Here is a 24496-nt window from a genome sequence, read left to right as displayed (position 1 = left end):
TATCAATGTTCTGTTTTTTTGGGCCAAAAATTAGATTTCAGAATAAAAGCAATGCAGGAGCGAGGTTAGGAACTAATACAATGGTAACTTTCTTTCACCACTATTTACAGTAAAGGAAATGGTCACAGCCCTGAGTTAAAAAAAGAGGGGGGGGGGGGGGTTCCTTCAATATATCCCAGAATGATATGGTATGGAATTGTGGAATATGATTTTCCAAGTGAAATCAAATCACACGTAACATTTCAGGAAGGGTGGAAACAACAAAAGATTAGTCAAAGGAGCTTCAGTGATTGAGTTTATAATCTCCCTCTACTCTGAGCCAACTGGCTCAGGGGAGAAGGGACATTAAATATTCTTTCTCTCCAATAAGAGATGAAACTATTACTACTGCCAATACTATTCCTGGACCTCTGCCACTGGTGGGATGAATCACTCTCGTCAATCTTTTATTAACTTCAGATCTAATGGTAAAAGACAGACAAAGAGAGGTATGACAGCAGAGAGGCAGGACTTGACTTGAAAAATAAAATATAAAATGCATTAAAAGCAAAGTGTCTGTCCTGTGTCTCATAGCATTTTCCTTTCTTGTTTATTGGCCTAAAATTTTGTCTATATATATATATATACATTCATGAAACCACCTGCTGACCACCTGTCAGCATTGAGCAATTTTATTTATAGGGGGTAAAAGTTTGGGCCCATTCACTCACTATACACTATACTTTAAAGTAACTTTAAGTAACATGTGAGGGGTCAAACTAGTGGGTTTTAATTATTCTGAATCCATTGCAAGCATGAAAAACATTCCTTGGGCTAAAAACGGGCTAATTGTTAAAAGTGATGACTCATCACTAAACCATAGTTTTGTGTGGCTGATTTTAGGCCAAGGAATGTTTTTCATGCCAAACAAATGCTTGCAATGGATTCAGAATAATTAGAAACCCCTAGTTTGACCCCTCACATGCTACTTAAAGCAGATTCTTGGGGGTATTTCTTTCTTTTATAGTATAGTGTATAGTAAAGTGAATGGGCCCCAAACCTTTACCCCCTATAAAATAAATTGCTCGATGCTGACAGGTGGTCAGCAGGTGGATTCATGACTGTATGTATATAGACAATATTTTAGGCCAATAAAAAAAAACTATATACCAAATTTCAGACCCCACCTCAGGGGCAACGGACTATGTTGAGTATTTAAGGTTTTGAGTAGGTAGTGTATTGAGTATATACTGTTGCATGTTGAATATCTCATTGTATTGAGTATTTAAGGTGTTGAGTAGGTAGTGTTTTGAGCATGTCTGGTATGTTGAACATCTGACTGTGATGAGAAACTAATGTGGTGTGTACTGTAGCTAGCGTGTTGAGTATCTAACATGTTGAGTATCTCACTGTGTTGAGTATCTGGTATGTTGAACATCTGACTGTGATGAGAATGTGGTGTGTACTGTAGCTAGCGTGTTGAGTATCTAACATGTTGAGTATCTCACCGTGATGGGACACCAGGCTCTGGGGAAGGTTGGGGACGGCTTCCACCAATTTACCCAGGAAATTAACGGTGGGCAGGAAACCCCTCATACTGTGCTGGTCAGACAACTTGACAAGTGACGGTAGAACAGAGAAGAGACAGATGAGTAAGAAGAGCATTGCAGTAGCACAACATTGTATCAAAGCTTTTGTGAAAGTGATAATGTAATGATCTGCAATAGCTGGCTAATAAAAAAATGCATATCTTCTCATGTGACATTTTTCTTCACATATTTTCAATTCTGAATACGTTTTCATCACTCAACAATTAGACTAAATAGAACCCACAAACCTGCAAGCCTTCTTTATTTTACACTCAAGAGGGCTAAAGCAAGCTTGTTTTCCCTGTACACATGACCATACCAGAGGATATAATCTGCATGTAATTGGATATGTAATTGTATGGAAAACAAACGTATGGCATGGAAAACAATGGCAGGGACAAATAAACATTCTGTGTTCACCTTTTTTCTTTTCCTTTTAAATGTGTCCTAATCAAGCTCCATTTTGGCAATCTAAATTAAACCTGCCCACATCTTGATCTAGTGTAATCACTGGTTGCCATCACTTCTATACACAGCCTTACCAACCACCTGCCACCAGCCTGTCTGTCATATATGGCATTCTCTTCTTCTTAAAACTGGCACAGTATTATGTTTGTTTGATTTAATACATTTTTTTTGCGCAGCATCATGTTATGGTGTATTTTCTGGTCAGCACTTTTCTGCTGGGCATAAGGTTCACGTGACAAAATATAAAGGAGCTTTAAACATGGCACTTGTGCTCTGACATCACATCACCATAACACAGTCTGCTGGTACTACACTACACCTGTCCTCTCTGCTGCTGCTGCTGCTGTTGAATGAGGCCATTTCATTAGAACTCACTCCATCCAGCCCTGCCACACCTACACTCCCAAGGTGACACAATAGGCAAGCTATGAACACTAGCACACAGGCTGTTTACCAAACAACCACGGCTGTCCTGTTTGGTACTGTCCTGTTCAGTGTGTGTGTGTGTGTGTTCCTCTGCATGCATGTGTGATCTTGTGAGAATTTAGCTCGTATGGTATGTGTGTGTGTGTGTGTGTGAGTGGGGGGGGGGGGTTGATTTGTGTGGGCTGTCTCACCTGTGTGCGTATCTCTTCCAAAACATAGCGTACGTACTGCTCACTCTGGAGCTCTAGGAGAAGCTGAACCATCACTGTGAGAGACACACACACACACACACACACACACACACACACACACACACACACACACACACACACACACACACACACACACACACACACACACACACACACACACACACACACACAGCACAAAGACACAAAGTTCAATCAAAAAGAAAAATGAAATACTGTGATCTATTGTAGATAACTTCTGAGACAAAACACATGAAAACCGGGTTCAATCTATTTATTGATTAACATGCAGCCTACAGTACGTGAAATACTCCAATAAAGTAATTTAATCATACATGGTTATTTTTCCTCTCTCACACACACACACACACACACGCGCATGCACACGCACACGCACAGTACATGCACACACATTATACTTGCATCCATACTTACACATACACAAAGACACACACACACACACACACACACACACACACACACACACACACACACACACACACACACACACACACACACACACACACACACCGATTTTCAGGCTGCATTATTTATAGAGCCTCACCGACAGAACTGTGTTCTTTAGGCATTCTCTACGAGCATCAAACCTCAAGCACCGCTCTAAATATTAAACTGCACTGGTCCCTTGGGAGTTTAAACCCAGCTACCACAAAATCATTCTGCTGCCGCTCTTAACAAAACATGTTACATTTTAAAAGACCTAGCTGCAGTCTGAGACATGTGACTGAGAGCTCCCCCCAAATACTCCTCCTTGTTCAATGAGAGGCCAACATTTAAAAAAGGACAAGGGACAAGTTCAGTTAAAGGTCAAAAGCTTCCAGAAATACTTTTTGAAAAGAGAGTTCTAACAGCTGTAACACTATTAATTTATTTACTTTGAGTAGTGTGTGCGCGTGCATGTGAATACCAGAAGACTCGCCTGAAAACACACTCGCCTTGGGCGTCTATCCGCCAGAACGGTCTCTACCTGGTATTCCTAAACGTAACCTTGGTAAACTACAGTATTCCTAAACGGTTAAACCTAACCTTTTTCCTAACCTTAACCTCAGTACAACGGTGCCAAAACCTAACCCTATACCTAATCTTAACCTCAGTAAAGCTATGATTAACCCCAAAGTTATATCTAACCTTATCCTCAGTAAAACAATACAAGAATACTAGAACCGTTCCACCAAGCGGTCAGTGTGAGGTCGGCGGAAAAAGATCTAGGCGTGAAGGTTTTGCGGCGAGTAGAGCGGTTACCGTGCATGTTTTGCGTGTGCATGTGCGTGTGCACACGTGAATACATTCATCATAACAATACACTAATGCAAAGACTCTGTTGAGGGTGTATACCTGTATATGTGCATGTGCATGCACGTGTTTTTGCCTATGTCTATACTACCACCCACATAGAGATGTGTCCTCACCTTGGACGACCTGCTCAAGAGTAGTTCGGTCTTCTACAGTATGAAGCATCCCTGGGGGAAGGGGAACAGTAAAAAGAGGCTGGATTTATATGGCATATTCCTAAAACCCAAAACATACATGAGCAGAGGTCACAGTGAGGAATGATATTATAACAGAGAGTCAGATTAAAAATGTACACAGAAAACTTAAAAAGGAAGTTTCAAAAGGAAGAATAAAAGCTTTGTAAAGAGATGCATGTAACAACATTTGGTCACTGAGGGCACTGTGCAACTGCAGAATAATCTCAATGGTAGTCTTTAAAAGACAAGGAAGTGGCCGCATCTGGTAGTCAAAGTGCCAATATTTTATTTAAGGACGCAGAGTGAGGAAACCAACGTTTCGGCAGACAACTGTATTCTTCGGGGTAGGATATATACCTACCCTGAAGAAGGTCGAAACGCTACCAGGTTGATAATTCATTCATCACATTAGTCATAGCCGTATTTAGTCACAAAGGAAAATATTGCTTTAGATCAATGTAGCAGCCGTGGTTTCTATGTTTGAAATGTTCCTTTTACTGTGAGGTCACTCACAGTGCCAGTTCAGCAAGTGGTGGCACTTTTGTTTTGCCCAGTGCCCACCACTCCCGTATTAACCATTGAGGTAATCAGTTATCAACCCACGGGTTAGGTGATGTCCTTTCCTCACTCCTGCCAACCAAATAAAGAATGGGTATGTGGATTATAGTAGATAAGAGTGGCTTTTTTCATTCTATTTTGTCATAGACTCATCAAAAGATAAAAATAATCCCTTACACCTCATGAGCTAGCAAGTGAGCAAGCAAGCAAGAATGATTAAAAGGTAGGCACTCATTTCAATCAGACATGCTGCGAGTGCAACCGTGTCATATTGTGACTTATTGACCAAACATTTACATGTAACTTAATGGGGCGGAAAATAAGGGGAATTTATGATTCCCCTTATTCGGAACTCGGACGGCGCTAAGTCAACTCAAGTGGACGTCGCAACATTCGGCACGGCAACATGTTTTCCGAAGCTCGCTCGGCGGGGCCTCCCATGGCTCAAGTCCGCTTGAGTCTTTCTCGAACAGTCAAAAACACTGAGAATTGTCAAATTCTCAGAAAAGTCAACATGTGACTTATTTGCCCCTTCAAGTCACAATATTATTATTATTATTTTTTTTTTATACTTTATTAAAGTCATTCAACATGTAACATATCTTCCAACAAATTCACTGTCATTATTTATATTTTTCTGTTACATGTCATGGCCATATTCATATTGTTCTGTTACATGTCATGGCCCTGTATGGACATCTTGACTTTTTTTCTTTTTTTCTTTTTTTTTAGTGCAAAAACCCATCACCTACACAACAACAAAATAAACTACTATACAGAGAACAACAATTAAAATAAGAAAAATAAGATAAAGAGGCTTTTTTGTTTGATGATTGTGTCTGAAATACTTTTGGTTTGAACAAAAATACAAATAAAATGGACAAAACAAAAGGTAGAGTTAAGTGGGCATGTTATCCTTATTTAATAGATAAGAGGCCCACCTTTTTTCAAATACATTTTCCTTACCATTAATTTTATATGTCACCTTCTCCATAGAGTACATGTCCTCCAGTTTTTCCAACCATTTATCCACCCTGGGGGGTTCCAAACTTTTCCAGCCCCTTGATATTTGTTTGAGTGCTGTAATTCTCATAATCCAAAAGAGATATAGATCTCTGCTCTGCAGGCTTTTGGGACGTGTTCCCAGGAGTATATTATGATTTTGTAAATTTAAAACTCTCCCAAATATTTGTTCTATTATTTGTGTGACTCTTGACCAGAAAGTTTGTATTTTGGGGCATGTGAGAAATATATGGGTATGATCCGCATTGCTCTCCCCACATTCTCTCCAGCAGCTAGAGTTTGAATGATACTTAGATATTGACAGAGGTGTTTGGAAGTACCTTATATTGATTTTCCAGGCATATTCCTGCCAGAAGGGTGATCTTAAGAAATTAAAAATGTCTTTGAAACTCTGATTCCACTCATTTCCATTTATAGTAATTCTCAGTTCTTTATCCCACTAATCCTTAATGTAAGACTAAATCTTCAGATTTGATTTCCTGAAATATTTGATAAAGTTGTCCAATTGTATTTCTATAGTCATTTCTTTGATGTGATTTTATTATATATCTTAGGAGAGGGTGAAGGTTTCCAAGAGTTCTGATTTTAAGGCGATCTTTTAGGTAGCTCCTCACTTGCAAATATCGATGAAAGTGATGTCTAGAAATTCCATATTGATCTACTAAATATTCAAAAGAGACCACCTCTTCTTCCTTGTACATTTGATAGAATCTTGTGAGACCTTTCCCTTCCCATATCTTAAAGACTTGATCCATAGTATTTGGAGTGAAATCTGAGTCACGTGACATTTCTCTCAAACAAGTAATTTCTTGTTCTTTGACTTTACTTATTTTACATATTGTTTTCCAAATTTTAAATGTATTGCGTATAGAGTGTTTGAGTGTTTTAATCTGTGCTTTATTAAAAGCTGTAAATATCAAAGTACTAAGTGATCCAACCGATTTAGTCTCCATGAGCTTCCATTTAGGGTTCATTTTATTATTCGTCCAAATCAATATAGATTTAATCTGTGCTGCATAGTAATAATAGGTTAGATTAGGTAATGCCAGACCACCTCTGTCTTTGTTTTGTTGCAGTGTTTTAAGTTTAACCCTTGGCAGTGATGGGCAGTAGCTAGTTACAAGTAGCTTAGCTACATAGCTTAACTACATTTCTAAGTAGCGTAACGGAAACTAGCTACATTTCTCTGGGGTTAGCTTGTAGTGTAGTTGAGCTATATTTAATCAAGAGTAACTAGTAATGTAGCTTACTACAATATCCAAGTAGCTGGGCCATCACGGTCGGGATGAATAAATAAATTAATAGAACCGTTATTACAATAGTGTCCCCAATAGTGAGGGGTATAGACCTACATTTAATTTAAAGCCAGACAGAAGGTTTCCAGTTTCAGTCTGTTTTATAATAAACATTTTTTTGCCAGCATTTTATGCCTGCATGCCCATGTGTTTGGTGGAAAAAAGAAGAAAGAAAAAGTAGTGTTGATGTAGCTAGCTATTTTTGTCCTGTAGCTTGTAGTGTAACTTGCTACATTTCTCTGGGGATAGCTTGTAGTGTAGTTGAGCTATATTTAACCAAGAGTAACTAGTAGTGTAGCTCACTATATTTTCCAAGTAGCTTGCCCATCACTGACCCTTGGTTTCTTTGCGTCCCATACACCAACACGGCGTTCTGTCATCAGCGCGTCATAGCTGGGGGCGGAGTCAAGCGTGGGGGAAACAGAGCACCAACCCCCATTAGTAGAATGGGTATTTCCGTGTTTTCAAATCCGATTTTTTAATAGTATAGCGATGTTTTAATTAATTGCAATGTCTTACATTGATTCCTTGGTTGCCAATGGACAAAAAATGATGCATTTAAAATTAAACAGCATTGGGATTAAATATTGTCTGATATTATTAAGGACTGGTCGCATCATCAAAGACCATGGGTTATCTAGACTATCCGTCTGGTATTAGACAGTTACATTTTCTATATGATAAATTAAACTTATCATATCAAAAAACGAAAAGCATGAATTAATCAATGATGGTTATAGAGCACATTAAATTAATTCCAGTTGTCTACAGCCATTAACAGCTTGTTATCATGCAAGGATTTACACACTGACACGACACAACACAACACAATTCTATCCTAGTTTCAAACCTGCAGAAAATACTTTTAAACTGGCGTCGATCCTGCCATATATTCAAAGATCAGGTCTCTATCCTACTTGAACTCACTACGACGTGTTCTATAAACATCACTGACGACTTAACGACTGTTGTTTTTTGATATTATAGTAAGTTTAATTGATCATATATTGTAATTGTGTCTCTACCAGGTGATTAAAGACATAATGTAAACAGGTTTTGTAGGGAAGAGGGGGACCCACGGGTGCTTATTGTGCAACTTTGACGCATGCACGGGGGATAATCTGAGTCTGGTTATAAACCACTTAATTACATTGATTCCTTACTGCAAATGGACAAAAAAACTATCTGCAGTAGCATCGGGATTGATTGTTGTCCTTATAGAACTGGTCGGATCAATGCCATGGTTATCTGACTAATTTAATCTGGTAAGAGACACACTTTCACATTTTCATGAACATGATCAATTACACTTATCACAATATCAAAAAACAAAGGCCATTAATTCAGCAATGATGTTCATGGAACACGGGAAGGACAGGAGGAGGATGCCATTGTAAGTGTATTAGGCAATGGGAATGGATTTAGCCTACATATTGCCTGTGCTATCCACGTTTCAAATCTATTGATGACTAATGGGCCTGGCTGTTGGTTTTATATTGTGGCACGTTTAATTGATCATATCTCATTTTAATATATAGTGTCTCTACCAGGATTGAACACTGCATGTGAAAACATGTTTTTGTAACACAGGGAGTAGAGTAGATGGAGAGAAAAACAGATCTCCGATCTCATCTCATGCTTGTGTAACTTGGAGATAGCCTACAGAAACGACAGATCTCCATCTCAGTCAGTGCTTAATGTGTAATTTGCGGGGAATATATTAATCTGACTCTGATTACAAACCACTTGAACTCCAACTTTTATATCCTATATGCCGGGGAGAACATAACCCAATTGCGAGCTTGTTGATTTTTGGCACTGCATAGATTGGCAAAAATAGATTTGGTGCAGTAGACTGAATATGTGGTCAACGTAAAGAGTAAAATTGGGTCCCGTTTTATTCCAGAGGTTTTGAAGAGGCAGTAGTAGTTTAGACGAGGTGGCGAGGTACGTAGCTCCGTGCAGCACAGCCGTGCGTTAGCCAGTCATTCATAATAGGCTTGTTATCTTAATAATAAGTGAACTTTCCGACGGCAAGTGAGCGATTGCGTTCCAGAAGTCCTTCTGATGGATTTTTCTTGGCTGTCGAGTGTTTTATTGTCCAAAAAAATCGCTCTGAACGTGATTAAAACGATAGTGTACTGTGTACGCTGTATTAACTACATGTAGAAAAGTGTATTGTTTTCCCCCACGCTAAAAGCGGATGTGACGTTTATGGCCGTTCCTTTCTAGCTCCGTGTTGGTGTATACAAACTTTCTCATCAGACCCTCCCAGACATGAAAACATGTAGGTGATATATACACACACAATATTACTTTTGGGGGTGAGACAGTGTTGGCGATTGACAATGCAATGAGCAGTAATGCCGTTCACCCCTCAATATCCATTTGTTGTGCCTCCGTTTGAGGGAGGTTGCGCAACCATGTCTAGTTATAGCCTGGCATAGCCAGCCTATATACTAATGCAGCAAACTAACTGCAATATCTATCCCCTCCTTGTTTTTGCGACCGTAAGGTCGCAGTTTAGTACCAGTAAGACTCCCTAATCGGGAGATAAGCGACCGTTGGTCGCTAATCTCCACAAATAGGCCAAAAGTTTGTTTTACCAACGTCATACGGGTAGCCATAGTTACACCTGGAATGTTGAATCTCCATATATGGAGATAACCTACGCATCACACAAAGTCTGACCTCACCAGCCCATACTTGGGCATGGACGACTTATATCTCCATATACGGAGATGGCCATATATGGAGATACGATGACATCACAGAGTCCACAGCTGATGATGTGGCGTGATGTCATACAATACACAAACAAGCCCTATATAAAGGGGCAATTCTCACCAGGGAAGAGAGCATTGCCTGGAATGTTGAATCTCCATATATGGAGATAACCTACGCATCACACAAAGTCTGACCTCACCAGCCCATACTTGGGCATGGACGACTTATATCTCCATATACGGAGATGGCCATATATGGAGATACGATGACATCACAGAGTCCACAGCTGATGATGTGGCGTGATGTCATACAATAAACAAACAAGCCCTATATACTGATGCGATACGATGACATCACAGAGTCCACAGCTGATGATGTGGCGTGATGTCATACAATAAACAAACAAGCCCTATATGCCATGGTTATCTGACTAATTTAATCTGGTAAGAGACACACTTTCACATTTTCATGAACATGATCAATTACACTTATCACAATATCAAAAAACAAAGGCCATTAATTCAGCAATGATGTTCATGGAACACGGGAAGGACAGGAGGAGGATGCCATTGTAAGTGTATTAGGCAATGGGAATGGATTTAGCCTACATATTGCCTGTGCTATCCACGTTTCAAATCTATTGATGACTAATGGGCCTGGCTGTTGGTTTTATATTGTGGCACGTTTAATTGATCATATCTCATTTTAATATATAGTGTCTCTACCAGGATTGAACACTGCATGTGAAAACATGTTTTTGTAACACAGGGAGTAGAGTAGATGGAGAGAAAAACAGATCTCCGATCTCATCTCATGCTTGTGTAACTTGGAGATAGCCTACAGAAACGACAGATCTCCATCTCAGTCAGTGCTTAATGTGTAATTTGCGGGGAATATATTAATCTGACTCTGATTACAAACCACTTGAACTCCAACTTTTATATCCTATATGCCGGGGAGAACATAACCCAATTGCGAGCTTGTTGATTTTTGGCACTGCATAGATTGGCAAAAATAGATTTGGTGCAGTAGACTGAATATGTGGTCAACGTAAAGAGTAAAATTGGGTCCCGTTTTATTCCAGAGGTTTTGAAGAGGCAGTAGTAGTTTAGACGAGGTGGCGAGGTACGTAGCTCCGTGCAGCACAGCCGTGCGTTAGCCAGTCATTCATAATAGGCTTGTTATCTTAATAATAAGTGAACTTTCCGACGGCAAGTGAGCGATTGCGTTCCAGAAGTCCTTCTGATGGATTTTTCTTGGCTGTCGAGTGTTTTATTGTCCAAAAAAATCGCTCTGAACGTGATTAAAACGATAGTGTACTGTGTACGCTGTATTAACTACATGTAGAAAAGTGTATTGTTTTCCCCCACGCTAAAAGCGGATGTGACGTTTATGGGCGTTCCTTTCTAGCTCCGTGTTGGTGTATACAAACTTTCTCATCAGACCCTCCCAGACATGAAAACATGTAGGTGATATATACACACACAATATTACTTTTGGGGGTGAGACAGTGTTGGCGATTGACAATGCAATGAGCAGTAATGCCGTTCACCCCTCAATATCCATTTGTTGTGCCTCCGTTTGAGGGAGGTTGCGCAACCATGTCTAGTTATAGCCTGGCATAGCCAGCCTATATACTAATGCAGCAAACTAACTGCAATATCTATCCCCTCCTTGTTTTTGCGACCGTAAGGTCGCAGTTTAGTACCAGTAAGACTCCCTAATCGGGAGATAAGCGACCGTTGGTCGCTAATCTCCACAAATAGGCCAAAAGTTTGTTTTACCAACGTCATACGGGTAGCCATAGTTACACCTGGAATGTTGAATCTCCATATATGGAGATAACCTACGCATCACACAAAGTCTGACCTCACCAGCCCATACTTGGGCATGGACGACTTATATCTCCATATACGGAGATGGCCATATATGGAGATACGATGACATCACAGAGTCCACAGCTGATGATGTGGCGTGATGTCATACAATACACAAACAAGCCCTATATAAAGGGGCAATTCTCACCAGGGAAGAGAGCATTGCCTGGAATGTTGAATCTCCATATATGGAGATAACCTACGCATCACACAAAGTCTGACCTCACCAGCCCATACTTGGGCATGGACGACTTATATCTCCATATACGGAGATGGCCATATATGGAGATACGATGACATCACAGAGTCCACAGCTGATGATGTGGCGTGATGTCATACAATAAACAAACAAGCCCTATATACTGATGCGATACGATGACATCACAGAGTCCACAGCTGATGATGTGGCGTGATGTCATACAATAAACAAACAAGCCCTATATACTGATGCGGAGATATGAGCAGGGCAAAGGTGTGACGTGTGACGTGTGACCGACCGACCGACGGACGGACGGCCGGTGGAGGTTTTCATAGTAAACTGCTCCCTGACGGTCGCAATGAAAACCTCCACCGGCCGTCCGTCGGTCACACGTGCGGTCGACCGCACGTCACACGTGCGGTCGACGTGTGATGAGGTCACGATGAGTCATCTATGCCCAAATATAGATTTCTAGGTCAGATGGCCCATAGAGTTTGTGATGTCAAACCTAGCAACCCAATATAAACAAACCTGATGTCAGACCTGAAGTATCCTTTTATACCCATATATGGAGATACAGAGATCTCCATATATGGGCATATTAGAAAGCCCATATATGGGCATATACGGATGACATCAGGGATATCCATATATGGGCATAAAAGGGACAAGGGCTTACAGTTAAGAGATCTCCATATATGGGCATATCAGAAAGCCCATATATGTTCATATACTGATTTGTGGAGATAAGCGACCAACGGTCGCTTATCTCCCGATTAGGGAGTCTTACTGGTAACATGGGTGGAGGGTCTAGCTGAGCTAGGCGAGTCTAGCTATGCCCTCACTTTTCTTCTGAAGCACTTTAGTGCGGGGCCTTAACAACTTGGGTGCCAAACTCGTTCAGTAACGAGTTAAGGCCACTAGGGGTCACCCTGCCAAAAGGAGTTGTCTCGTTTCTGAACGAGACAACAAGGGGTTAACTGGTACAGCTCTGCGTGCATGCTGCGTGCCCTGTGAATGACCCTAGTCCATACGTCACCCTGTAGCTCAGAGAGAGAGAGAGAAAATGGCGCGAGCTGGTTGCATTGATTTCCATTCTAGGCTGAAACATAAAAAGGGCTTTATCTATGAATGAGGTGAAAAGAACGCCAGGGAAGCAGAGATCTGATTGTTTTCACGGCGACACTTTACCGCGATGGTCGGCCGCGGTTTGGATTTTAGTTTTGCGAGCGTTTGTAAACAAATGGATTTTCTTCCTCAATCGTCAGTGGACACTCACGTGCACACGCACAAAGCTTCCGAGGCTCTTCAAAATAAAGCGTGAGTGAACGGCGGCAGCAGCAACAGCTAGAAATGTTAGAAACCTTAGCATTCAGTCTAAAATAGAGATGTTACCGATCAATCGGCAATGGATCGGATCGGGCCGATCAAAGCGTGATCGGCGATAATCGGGATAATCGGTGGTTTTGATCAAAAGGTAAATTCACCGATCCGATCGGATCGGTGCATCCGATCAACCAGCCGTTCAGTATGCCCACTTGAGGCCATTTTGGGGTATTGATTTCCACAGTGCTGAAGGAATAATTAGTTACTGCTATGATAATAAATACATAGTAATGCTGGTAAATAAATATAAGGCAAATATATAAATGAATTCATGAGTGAATGAATGAATTAAAGTTAAAACATTAACATTTAGAAAATATAAATAATATGTAAATAATAACTTGATCGGATCGGTGATTGATCGGTATCGGGTGATCAAACTTTTGTGATCGGTGCTCTGTGATCGGTTCCAAAAAACCTGATCGGACCATCCCTAGTCTAAAAGTGCCTAATTTTGCACAGATGTAGCCCAGGGCTTGCTCTAATGATTTAGCTAGGGCGCCCGAGCCGACGACCTTTCTGGGTCGCCACAGCGGCCAAATCAAGTTGGGCTCCCATCGACTTTCTATACAGAAGGAAAATACCCAGAAAAAATTGCTTTAAGTAGGATGTGAAGGGTCTAACTAGGGGTTTGTCACAAACCCCTAGTTAGACCCTTCACATAATTTGGCGCTTTTAGACTGATTTGCACGAAATGAGCATTGTCTTCATATTTCAGGATTTCAGGATTAATCAAACACTATTTTCCTGATGAGGTCTGTAGACATTCATAGCACACTTTACCTGATTGCCACAGCCCACTTAAAGAGCAGAGTTTCAACTTGCATAACTGAGTGACATAGTATTTTTCTAAGCTAGTCCCTCAAGGGAGCCAACAAAAAAAGTAGAATGGTGCAACATTTTGAGCAACTTCAAATAGTGCTGTAATTGGAAAAGCTGGGAACTCGCAACAAGCTTTGTGTCATTTATGTTTTAAGTCAATAGTTTAGGAGCAGATATGCAAATGTATGTGTGTGTGTGTGTGTGTGTGTGTGTGTGTGTGTGTGTGTGTGTGTGTGTGTGTGTGTGTGTGTGTGTGTGTGTGTGTGTGTGTGTGTGTGCGTGCGCGCGCATGTGTGAGTATGTACGTGCATGTGGCTCGCGTGCTTGGTGCCTGTGTTTCCTTCACAATTCCACAATAATCCTGTCACTAGAGTGAAGAGCTGCAAGTGAGCTTTTGAAACTCGCATTGCAGTAACTCTGTGATAAGGAAAACGGAAACCTAATATTATGGGACCTCACCTAATACCTAATACTGCAGAAGCACATCTTTGTCCTCTGTTTCACTCTGTGATTACTTGAGAGAATGTATAATAGCCTGTCACAATATGGTAAGTTAACAACACAGTGTAATCAAATAACAGAGCAGGACGGAGGATTGGAACATAAGATATTTGGACACGAACCATGCTGCTCTACTCGGCTTCCATCTGCATATTATCACCCCTAGACAGCCCATTAAAATTCTGTCAAGTAAAGCTTTTGCACTAGCCCTGATGAACAAAATATTAATCACAGAATAGAGGGCTAGTAAAACTTCACAACTGAGTGTGATTGTTTATCTTTAGACTAGCTCTGTTACCCAAAGTACATTACATACATTCTTATAACCTATATGCTCCTACAGATTTTGCCCTAAAATCACGCAAATCGCTACAAAGTATGTCTGCACTTATCTCATCAACATGGATCTGTCCCATATAGCGCCACCGTCAGGCCGATTTTTTCAAACACATTTTTGGACACTGCTCCTACTAGTGGTGCGCGGGCCGACCCGGTGCCCCCACCCGCCCGCCAACCCGCCCGCATGCGGGTGGGTGGGTCAAGGTTTTCAGACTCAATTGGCGGGCGGCGGGCGGGCGGGTTATCACCACTTTCATGTGCAAAAAATAAATAAGAATAATCACCTGTTCTTATTTGCCTTTTATTCTTAATAAGAGTAGGCCTATAAGAATAAGAATACAACGTTTGAATAGCACGAGGGAGCGAGTTTTAAAATGCGCCAGAGAGGAGCGAGGTTTCTCCTCCGCTCCTTGGTGCGAGGACCGTCCCGCTCCTGTTGGGGCCGCGAACCACATTTTGCCAACATTTGACACAACGTGAGGTCGTGAGCACAGCAGAGAGAAGATGCACAAACAATTCAACGCGTGTCGTTGATCAGGATTTCACTTATATGTCTCTCATCCACACAAGTCCGTTTATAAATACTTTGTGTCGGTTAAGTTATATAACCAGCCAGTCAACGGATACGATTTGAAACACAACTTTCGCAAGTGAGAAGGATTTTTTGACTGAATGAACCAACCACGCTCACCTCGAGTCGAGTCGCTCCCTTCTCTCCAATCTGGTGATTAATCAATAACCAACAGGATTTAATATTGTCCGTCTTTTGCTGTCTGTTTAAAGTGCGAGCAGTGTTGCAGCGCTGATTCAATGTTTGGGGGGTCGCTCTTCTAGAGACGTCCCGCGAAGGTCGTTCAACACCTACAGGTCTATTGATATGGATATATGCTCGTTTCTTTGTTAAAACACCCTGTTGCGAGACCTCAGCTCAGAAAAGGTATGGGTCGTCGCACGGCAACTCTGATGTGCGAGGCGCTGTATAAATATGATTGACATAAAACCTGAAACGCCATTCTCACCCCGACGATGCCCCAGAGAGAATGAACGTCTTTGAATGAATGTCTTTTAGGCTAAACGCCAATTTGAACACCACGTTTTGTTTATTTAGCCCATGACAATAATTGTGCTACTGTAAACCTTTCTGTAAAGCGACTTTGGGTACTTAGAAGAGCCGTATATAAAGATGAGCTATTGTGGAGATGATATACCATCTTTTTTTAAATGCGGGTTGCGGGGCGGGCGGATTCGTTGATTTGTATATTGTTCTGCGGCGCGGGTGCGGGCGGGTTACGTTCCGTGCGGGCTGTGGGTCGTGCGGGTTATGAAAAAAACATGACCCGCGCAACACTAGCTCCTACACATTTTGGCCTAAAATCACGTTGCGACCTGACGGTCGCTTATCTTTCGATTAGGGAGTCTTACTGGTGGTAATGGCTCAGGAGTTATAGCCGCTGTCTTGGAACAAGAAGGCTTCTGGTTCGAGCCCTCACTCCTCCTGTCCTTGAGCAAGACACTGAACTCCCTACTGCTACTGTAACAATGAGCATGTTGGTGCATTGCATACCTTCACCGTTGGCGTGAATCTGTGAACGTAATTCACATTTTAAAGCGCTTTGTACTGTCTCAAAGTGTAGTAGTGTACACATTATGCTATTATAAGAGTCCAGCATTTCCATTTTCTTTGAAAGTAGTCCTGTGTGCCCCATGCTTAGCAATAAAGTGTTTCCTAAGTGTCATTCTGTTCACACTAGTAACAGACCATAAGGACACACAGAAATACAGGATTATTGTTATTATGTCCCCCCAAATGTACACTTGTTGTCAACTGCCAGCTTAAATTTAGACGCTACTGCAGTACATGCTGTAGGGCAGTTGAGAGAGAGATGAAGAATGGACCCCCTGTTAATAGATTCCATATAGTTTCATCTTTTGACTGCACAATTGTCGGTGTATTTTGGATTCATATCAATTTGTGTTTTTAGATATTTAACCACTTGAACTGTCAATACCAACAATAATAAAGTTGAACTTTCACTCTGTACTTCGTTTACTCTTTTTCCCCTCTACACTAGCCAAAAATATGTTATGGACGCTATGGTTAGTATAAAAAGGTTTCTATCACTCAAAGATTTGGAGGACCCCCTGTAGTAACTCTGAGGACCCCCTAGGGTCCTGTTGAAGACCCATACTGTAGGCTATTATTCCAAACGTAGGAGACGGTGTTTGAAGGAGCGCTTTTTTTCTTCGCCAGCGTCCACAACATTGCAAGCGGCACGAAGGCCAGTGGACCTTGGTCCTGCTCTTCGCGCCCGAGCGCCGCAGGCGCGAGTGCAATCGTTCTATTTATGCCCAGGCCGTAAGGCCTGGGCAAGCGCACGATAAACGCAATGATAATTGGGTTTTGGTGCACCTCGCGCAGTCAAAGTGACCACAGCCGAGCGCTCCAGATCTCCGCTCCAGCCAATCACAATCCGCGCCTTCTAATTTATGTAACCCCGTCTCCTACGGTAGGAATACTCGCATACTGTAGGGTGCAGAGGTGAGGGGGCCTATTTTCGTCCCCTTACCCCTAAACTTCCTTGCATTTTTTCTTTTTTTTTACTACCGGTATTTAGAAAAACATTTTTACAATCTCACAACGTGTCGATGTAGATTGGCTATTTGAAGTATTTTTCAAAATAGTTAAAAACAAGAATTGACACAGTCAATATATAAGCTGGTCAGATGAAAAAAAATGTTTTTTGAAAAAAAAAAAAGTGTTTTGAAAAAAAAAAAAAAGTTTTTTGAAAAAAAAAAGTTTTGTGGAAAAAAAGGTTTCTTGAAAAAAAAAAGTTTTTTAAGTTTTTTGAAAAAAAAAAAGTTTTTTGAAAAAAAAAAGTTTTTTGAAAAAAAAAAGTTTTGGAAAAAAAAGTTTTTTGAAAAAAAAAATGGATTTTTTTTTTGTTGAAAAAACTCGGGCGTGCTCAAACAACAGTAATAACTGCGTATTACCTTACTGTACTTTACTGTACTGTATACTGTACCTCACTGTACTGTACTGTACATATTCTGTGTTCTATATCTATGAAGTCTATGTGTTCTAGATCTATGAATTCTGTCACCCCCCCCCCCGTGTGTGTGTGTGTGTGTGTGTGTGTGTGTGACTTTTACTTATAACTGAGTACATCTACAGTGCAGTATTGATACTTTTAAGATACTTTTACTTAAGTAAAACATTTGAGTACTTTTTCCAACAGCTACTTTCCCCCATAGCCTGGAGGACTCCTGCTAAGTTTGCAGTTGCCATATAGCCTATTACTCTATAAATCTATCTGTGATGTCTGATTTTACTAAAACTAGCATGCTTATTAGGCAGTAGTGGGAAAAGTACTCGCATTCTTTACTTAAGTATCATACAATACTGCAATGTCAGTCGAAGACTTGTATTCAAAATTTACTTGAGTACAAGTATAAAAAGTATTTGTATTAAAATGTACCAAAAGCAGAAAGTACGCATTATGCAGAATGCAACCAAGGTGTTCAAATAAGTGTATTGATTGTACGCTATTTTCCAAAATCTTGTCTTGTGACACAAAAGATGATAATGTTATGCCATGAAATGAGCAGGTCGTTTTTATTTATAGAATAATCTCTCAAGAGCAAACTGTTTCCTTTTCTTTGATGATTGTTAGCCATATGGTTTAAACCCTAAAGTTAACTTGTTGCATTTATGTGGTCCACCCTCTGTTCTCAAAGAAAGGGAGATGTGGTATTATTGGGATAATATTAAGGAGTGCCTTTATTTTGTAGTAACCGGATGTGACGACGTACACAGGACGCGGGAGATGGACCTGGGAGGTTGTTGTGATCTACCGCAATACCGCTGTATTGACTAGCCTAGCCTGTTGCTTCACACTGCTGAGTTACACTGCTGTGTTGTTGCTGCTCATTTGTGACCCAATCTCACTGAGAGCCAGTCATTGCAATTTTTTTCATTTTCATTTTTTCATTTCATTTGAAAGCTGGGGATCATAGCTACAAAATGATATATTGGTTGTGGAGATTGACCCAACAGTTTTGAAGATATGGCTTATAGAATGATGCCATGCTGAAATAGGACTTTTGAGATATTCAAGTTTTAAATACATTTCTAACCTGCAATGACCTGACTCCGCCACATGGGGAGCAATCTTCAATTCAATCTTCAATTCAAAGAAGCTTTATTGGCATGAGAACACAAACGTTTACACAGTGGTGGAATCAATTCTGCAATGTAGAATCACTCTAAAAGTCCAGAATTAAAAATGTACTTGAGTAAAAGTACAAAATTATTGGTATCCAAATGTACTTAAAGTACCAAAAGTAAAAGTACAAAATGTTTGAAAATAGCAGATCTACAAGCTCACAACGCGTCGCACCGCAATGCGCTGTGAGCTTGTAGATCGGCTATTTTTAAATAGCCTTGGTATAACATAGGGCTAAAGTGGTTTATGTATGTTTTAAACTTTAGTTACTTCTACTTGTAACAGAGTATAAATTGCAGTAGGCAACTGCCTATAGTACTGATAATTTTATGAGAAAAGGAAAGTTTTCTTCCAATAGAGGCACAAAGTTCTATGGGGCACAGTTTTCGTCTACTCTACGTTGCTCTACGGCGATGCACGTGCGCAACACCAGAATTCGTGCCCTATCGAAATTGGGGTCGGCTAACTGTGCTAAATGTAACATCGTCGAGTGTTTGTGTAACTTCAGTCAGATTGAAGGATCATCTGACTCATCTGACTCTGATAATAAACCACAATCTGCAGGCTACGCTTAACCGCCTCGCGTTGTGAGCTTGTAGAAGAGCAAAAATAGAGTTTGGTCGCGTTTTATACAACAGATGCCTACGTTAGCCTGCAGCTAGCGCTAGCTAACGTTAGCGTTAGCCTAGCCACTCATTAGCCAGTCATCCAGAATAGTCTAATAAGTCAATTTTCCAACGGCGAGTGAACGATTGCATTCCGTGTCCTTCATGGATTTTTTTCCCCTGGCTGTCAATGTTTTTATTGTCCAAAAAGAAAACGCTCTGAACATTAAAACTAGACAGTTTACGATCAGGCAGGAAACGGATCGGATCCTTTTTTTCCAAACTCGAGAAGAAGAAAAGCGCCAGAAACAGCGCAATAATAAATAAATAAATAATAGATTAAATCATTATAACAACTTAACGTGGTTCATTTGGAACATAAGTGGCACTACATTAACAGGATAAATACTGTGGTTTGCAACGCTAGGTAATGGAGTCCTGATTTTACCGCATTTGACTACAAAGGGCTGACAAACTGAGGCTTGATTAAAAATAAACAATGCATTGTCGCTACATGGCTGGGAGGACTAACAGAATTGTCCCGATCTCTCACATTAATCAAAAAAGTCTTATTTACATGCAGAGTTAAGCTCTGGCTTTTAAGTGAAATGTAGCCTGCTATTTATGAAATACTTTTGTGGCTTTATCACATTTTAAAGAAAAAAAAAAGTTATTTCTGCTGTGGTCTAAAGAGGTACCATGCGAAATGACTGGCTCTGGGTGAGATTCAGACACATTTGTTTAATAAATACAAGACTTCGGATTACGTCGTTGTACGAGCCTGATAAGAGTAACTTGACATGCAGCAGCTACTCGGACCAGTAAACTACCGAATGCAAATGTTATATGGACGTTTATTTCAGCCACCAGGAAATAGACGGAGCCGCTCCAGCCAGAGAAACCATTTCATTACGACCGCAATAGTTTTGTGCTTGTCATTTCGCCAAGGTGATTCATGTTTGTTTTCTCTGCTGTCATAGTGTTCTGTACTATTGCAACTTTTAGCCAAATATATGTCTATATATAGGCTACATATGTATAGTAGCACTTTATCCAACGTCTGTGCATGTTTCTTCTTTCCCCACCTCACGTCCACTTGGCAGATCGATGGGCTGCGTTGTCGACTCAACATTGTAATAATAATAAAACACAACTTCTCAAACTCATGCATTACTCTTTATTTCTAAGAACATACTGTCATGTTTCATTGTCATTAGAGTATAGTCTGGACTACACTTTTAGAAAACGTGCTGTGCATTATTTAACATTCTGCTACTGTAAATGATTTTCGAACTTTGCTGTCTAGAATCTGCGACATGCTCTGAGCTTGTAGGTCTGCTATTTTCGGGACAAAGCGACGTTTTGATACAAAGCATGAATTAGACTGTCCCAGAAGTGCAATTAGAAATCACACAAGTGCATGGTTGTTAGCATTTGACAAGCTATGCACCATGTAAGCAAGCAACATATGGCCCGATTGGGCTTGGTCTAATAGCTGGATCTTGCAATGAAAACGTCCATGATGGCTACTATTTACGACACTCAGGCACTTAACTACACAATCTATACTTCCATAACTTAGTCCCCCCAGGAATCCGCGATTCCGCGATCGCAGAATTTTTCGCGGAATTCGCGACCACCCGCGGATTTCTCGGCCGTTCGCGGACTTTTCTGACGTCCGCGGAATAGCGGTCGCGAGTGGCAGCAGAGCGGCGGGAGTAGTCATTACTACTATTATAAAACAATGTGTACATGGTCTGGCAAGTGGCCACTTCATACAGAGCCTGGGGAATAGCTTAGCTTCCTCCTGCTAGTTGCACTGACGCTGTATTGGTCCGGTCCCACATTCGTTCCTGACAGAAACTGTGTCCTGATCTATAGTTCCTCTCTGCCTCTATAATGGTCCTGGCAATAACAATGCTAATACAGAAGAGAATAAATAAATATTACACCCATACTAGGTAGTAGGTAGGCTATCCTCTAAAATGTGGTTACTATGGGCATTGGTTAATTTGCATGACAATATAGTCTTTGCAACAGAAAGTAATTATTAAAAGCAATAACAATTAAAAAAATAATAGATTTAATATTAGATTTTTATTCTCAAAAATGATTATTTGATTATTCTAACCACTAATTACAATTAATTGTAGCTATTTCATGAAGGGTTTTACTTGATTATTAGAACTATATCATTTTTAGCTTGATAACTGGTCATTTTAGGTTGTTTATTAATGTCCGCGGAATCAAGAATTGTTCACCACAGAATTCCGCAGAATCAGGATTGTTCTCCGCGGAATAAAGCATTTTTCTCCGCGGATTCCTGGGGGGACTAACTTATGCCAGCGTGTCCATTTTTATCATGGGCATACAGATATTACCAGAGACAAATCTGCAAGCCCTAAATGTATGCTAACCTACTAGTGCATACTAAGCTCACAACGTGTCGCATCTGTACTTTTACTTTTGTGTCGCATCTGTACTTTTACTTTTGGTACTTTAAGTACATTTCGATGACAAGACTTTCATACTTTTACTCAAGTACATTTTGAAATCGGGACTTTTACTTATAACTGAGTACATCTTACAGTGCAGTATTGATACTTTTACGATACTTTTACTCAAGTAAAACATTTGAGTACTTTTTCCAACAGCTACTTTCCCCCAGCCTGGAGGCCCTTAGCTCATACTGTCCTGCGATTGGCCCTTAGCTCAGTACCATGTCATGGATAGCCTATCCAGAAGAGGTACTCAACGGTAGCAACTCTCTCGTCTAGGAAAGTGAGCTGATTACAAAGCTGGTCCTGACTGACCAGCTAAAAAAGGCAAAGAGGTTTAGGGATAAGGGGTAAGGCATGGACAAAAATATAGCTGGAGATCTCTTACCCATCAGGGAAGCAGTGAAGTGGAGACAGACCCTTTGGTCCTGCTGGAGAAGGTCAGCCAGAGCCCCTGGTGAAAACCTCAGCATTTCAATGATGCCACAGAGGGCCACAGACTTTCTCACTGACTACAGGACAGAAAGAAAGAAATTATTATAATATAAAAAAATATATTATAAACCATATATTAACCACTTAAGCCCTTTATATATAGGCTATTTGAAAATAGCCGATCTACAAGCTCACGCAATGCGTTAATATGAGCTATTAATATCTGCTATTTTCAAACATTTTAGTACTTTTACTTTTGGTAGGCCTACTTTAAGAACATTTTGATGCCAATACTGTTGTACTTTTACTCAAGGGGAGGGAGGCATTCCCCGGGAATTAATAAGAGGGGTGTATAATCTGTATATTGGTATGAGAAATTCATAGATAGATGCCTCACCGCAATATCACCACTCTCCATCATTTCAATCACACAGGCAACGCACAGCATCACCCCTTCACCTTCTGGAGGCCCAAGGCGACCCGTCCACTTCGAGTCATGTCTGAAGTGGATCTTGTCGTAAACAATGTCCACGCTTGTCATACTAACAGTGTAGTTAGTGTATGTTCTCCTCGTCTGTGGAGCATGTGGTCAGGTTAGCTATGGACTGAGTTAACTATGCAGGTCTTGTGTTGTTGAGAAAAGTATTTCCACTCCGTGTGCACACTCGACTAAAACGTACCAGTATTTTCAACTGTACTTTCAACTTGTTTTCTTCTTCAGTTGAAAACCATGACGCGGTTCTTCAACGAAGTATACATAACATTAACCTTAATTTAGTCATAGTCATTATTTTCTAGTTGAATTACATTTAGCTATATGTAGCTGACTGTATTACCCCATTACCTCGCCCGCTCTTACCTGTCGTATTCTAGTGGACACTGGGAGTATAGGCTACTTTGGCATTGCATCGCAATTGGTGACGTATCGAATTTTGTGACTCCGGTTGTCAGGGTTTAATTTAGTAAAACAAACGCATTGTGGGTACATAGATGAATGAATTCAATAGGTCACCAATGTCAGTGTGTACAGCAACACTATTTACACAGCAAACTGTCGCAAATTTACCGAAAATGCGCGGGGCTTGCCGTAGAATAGTCGCCAAATAGTTATTTATTTATTTTTATGATTGATTGATTGATTGATTGATTGATTGATTGAATACTTTATTAAAAGTTTGCATATGGAAAGGTACAGGACAGTTGGCCAAGTTCACTGATACAAGGTCAACTAAAAGGATACATTGATTGATTGATTGCTTGAAGACTTTATTAGAAGTTTGCTTAGAAAAAGGTAGTTTCATGACGGTACAGTTCACTGGTACAAGGTCAACTAAAAGTAGATCCTAGAAAGCACCTGGCTTATTTACACAGGAAACCACTTAAGCCTCTCATAACAAAAAGACCACAAGAAAGCTGTTTGCATTTTACAAAATCATTTGACATACGGGCAACTTCAATTATGTAGCTACAAACTACATGGTGGTCTCCCTTAATAACATTTGGCTCTGGAAATACTGGTTGTGTGATCATCACATCATTTATGAATGTATTTTATAATTGCTAAATTAGTTAACCTTCTGTCTAACATTATGTCTCTCATCATCTTTTTTCTCTCTAGGGGACTCTCACTTCATGGAAAAACCTAGCTGAGAGCTATGAAAAACACACCATAGCTAGACATCTCACATATTTGCTATCCCATGCACCATAGGCCTATAGTCTTGCTTTCCTAAAGTTTCTATAATCATTCTTTCAAGTTCAAGGGTAGGCCTATCATTTTCCTGAACAGCAGGATGCACACATGAATATCTTCACAATTATGTATTGGCATCAATTTATCCTCCATG

At 40.5% G+C, this 24496-nt stretch overlaps 1 protein-coding gene across 4 annotated transcripts in view; it reads right to left on the bottom strand.

Annotated features, from left to right (window-relative positions):
• Positions 1 to 23494, bottom strand: part of LOC308284350 (meiosis inhibitor protein 1-like) — a 69046-nt gene extending 45552 nt beyond the window's left edge. For all 4 annotated transcript variants that reach the window (XM_080724936.1, XM_080724937.1, XM_080724938.1 and 1 more), the window contains exons 1-6: positions 23330 to 23494; positions 23047 to 23223; positions 22603 to 22726; positions 4102 to 4152; positions 2654 to 2727; positions 1488 to 1593 (exon numbers count right to left, since the gene is read on the bottom strand). In XM_080724936.1, coding sequence (XP_080581062.1) covers positions 1488 to 1593; positions 2654 to 2727; positions 4102 to 4152; positions 22603 to 22726; positions 23047 to 23190 — 499 coding nt within the window. In that variant the 5' untranslated portion in view covers positions 23191 to 23223; positions 23330 to 23494. The remainder of the gene's footprint in view (positions 1 to 1487; positions 1594 to 2653; positions 2728 to 4101; positions 4153 to 22602; positions 22727 to 23046; positions 23224 to 23329) is intronic.
• Between the last annotated feature and the right edge of the window lie 1002 nt (positions 23495 to 24496).

This window comes from Nannobrachium achirus (assembly GCF_963921795.1).
Source record: "Nannobrachium achirus genome assembly, chromosome: 4".
NCBI classification, from domain to species: Eukaryota; Metazoa; Chordata; class Actinopteri; order Myctophiformes; family Myctophidae; genus Nannobrachium; species Nannobrachium achirus.
The sequence above is the reverse complement of the archived record's forward strand: the minus strand, read 5'-3'. Positions and strand labels throughout refer to the sequence as shown.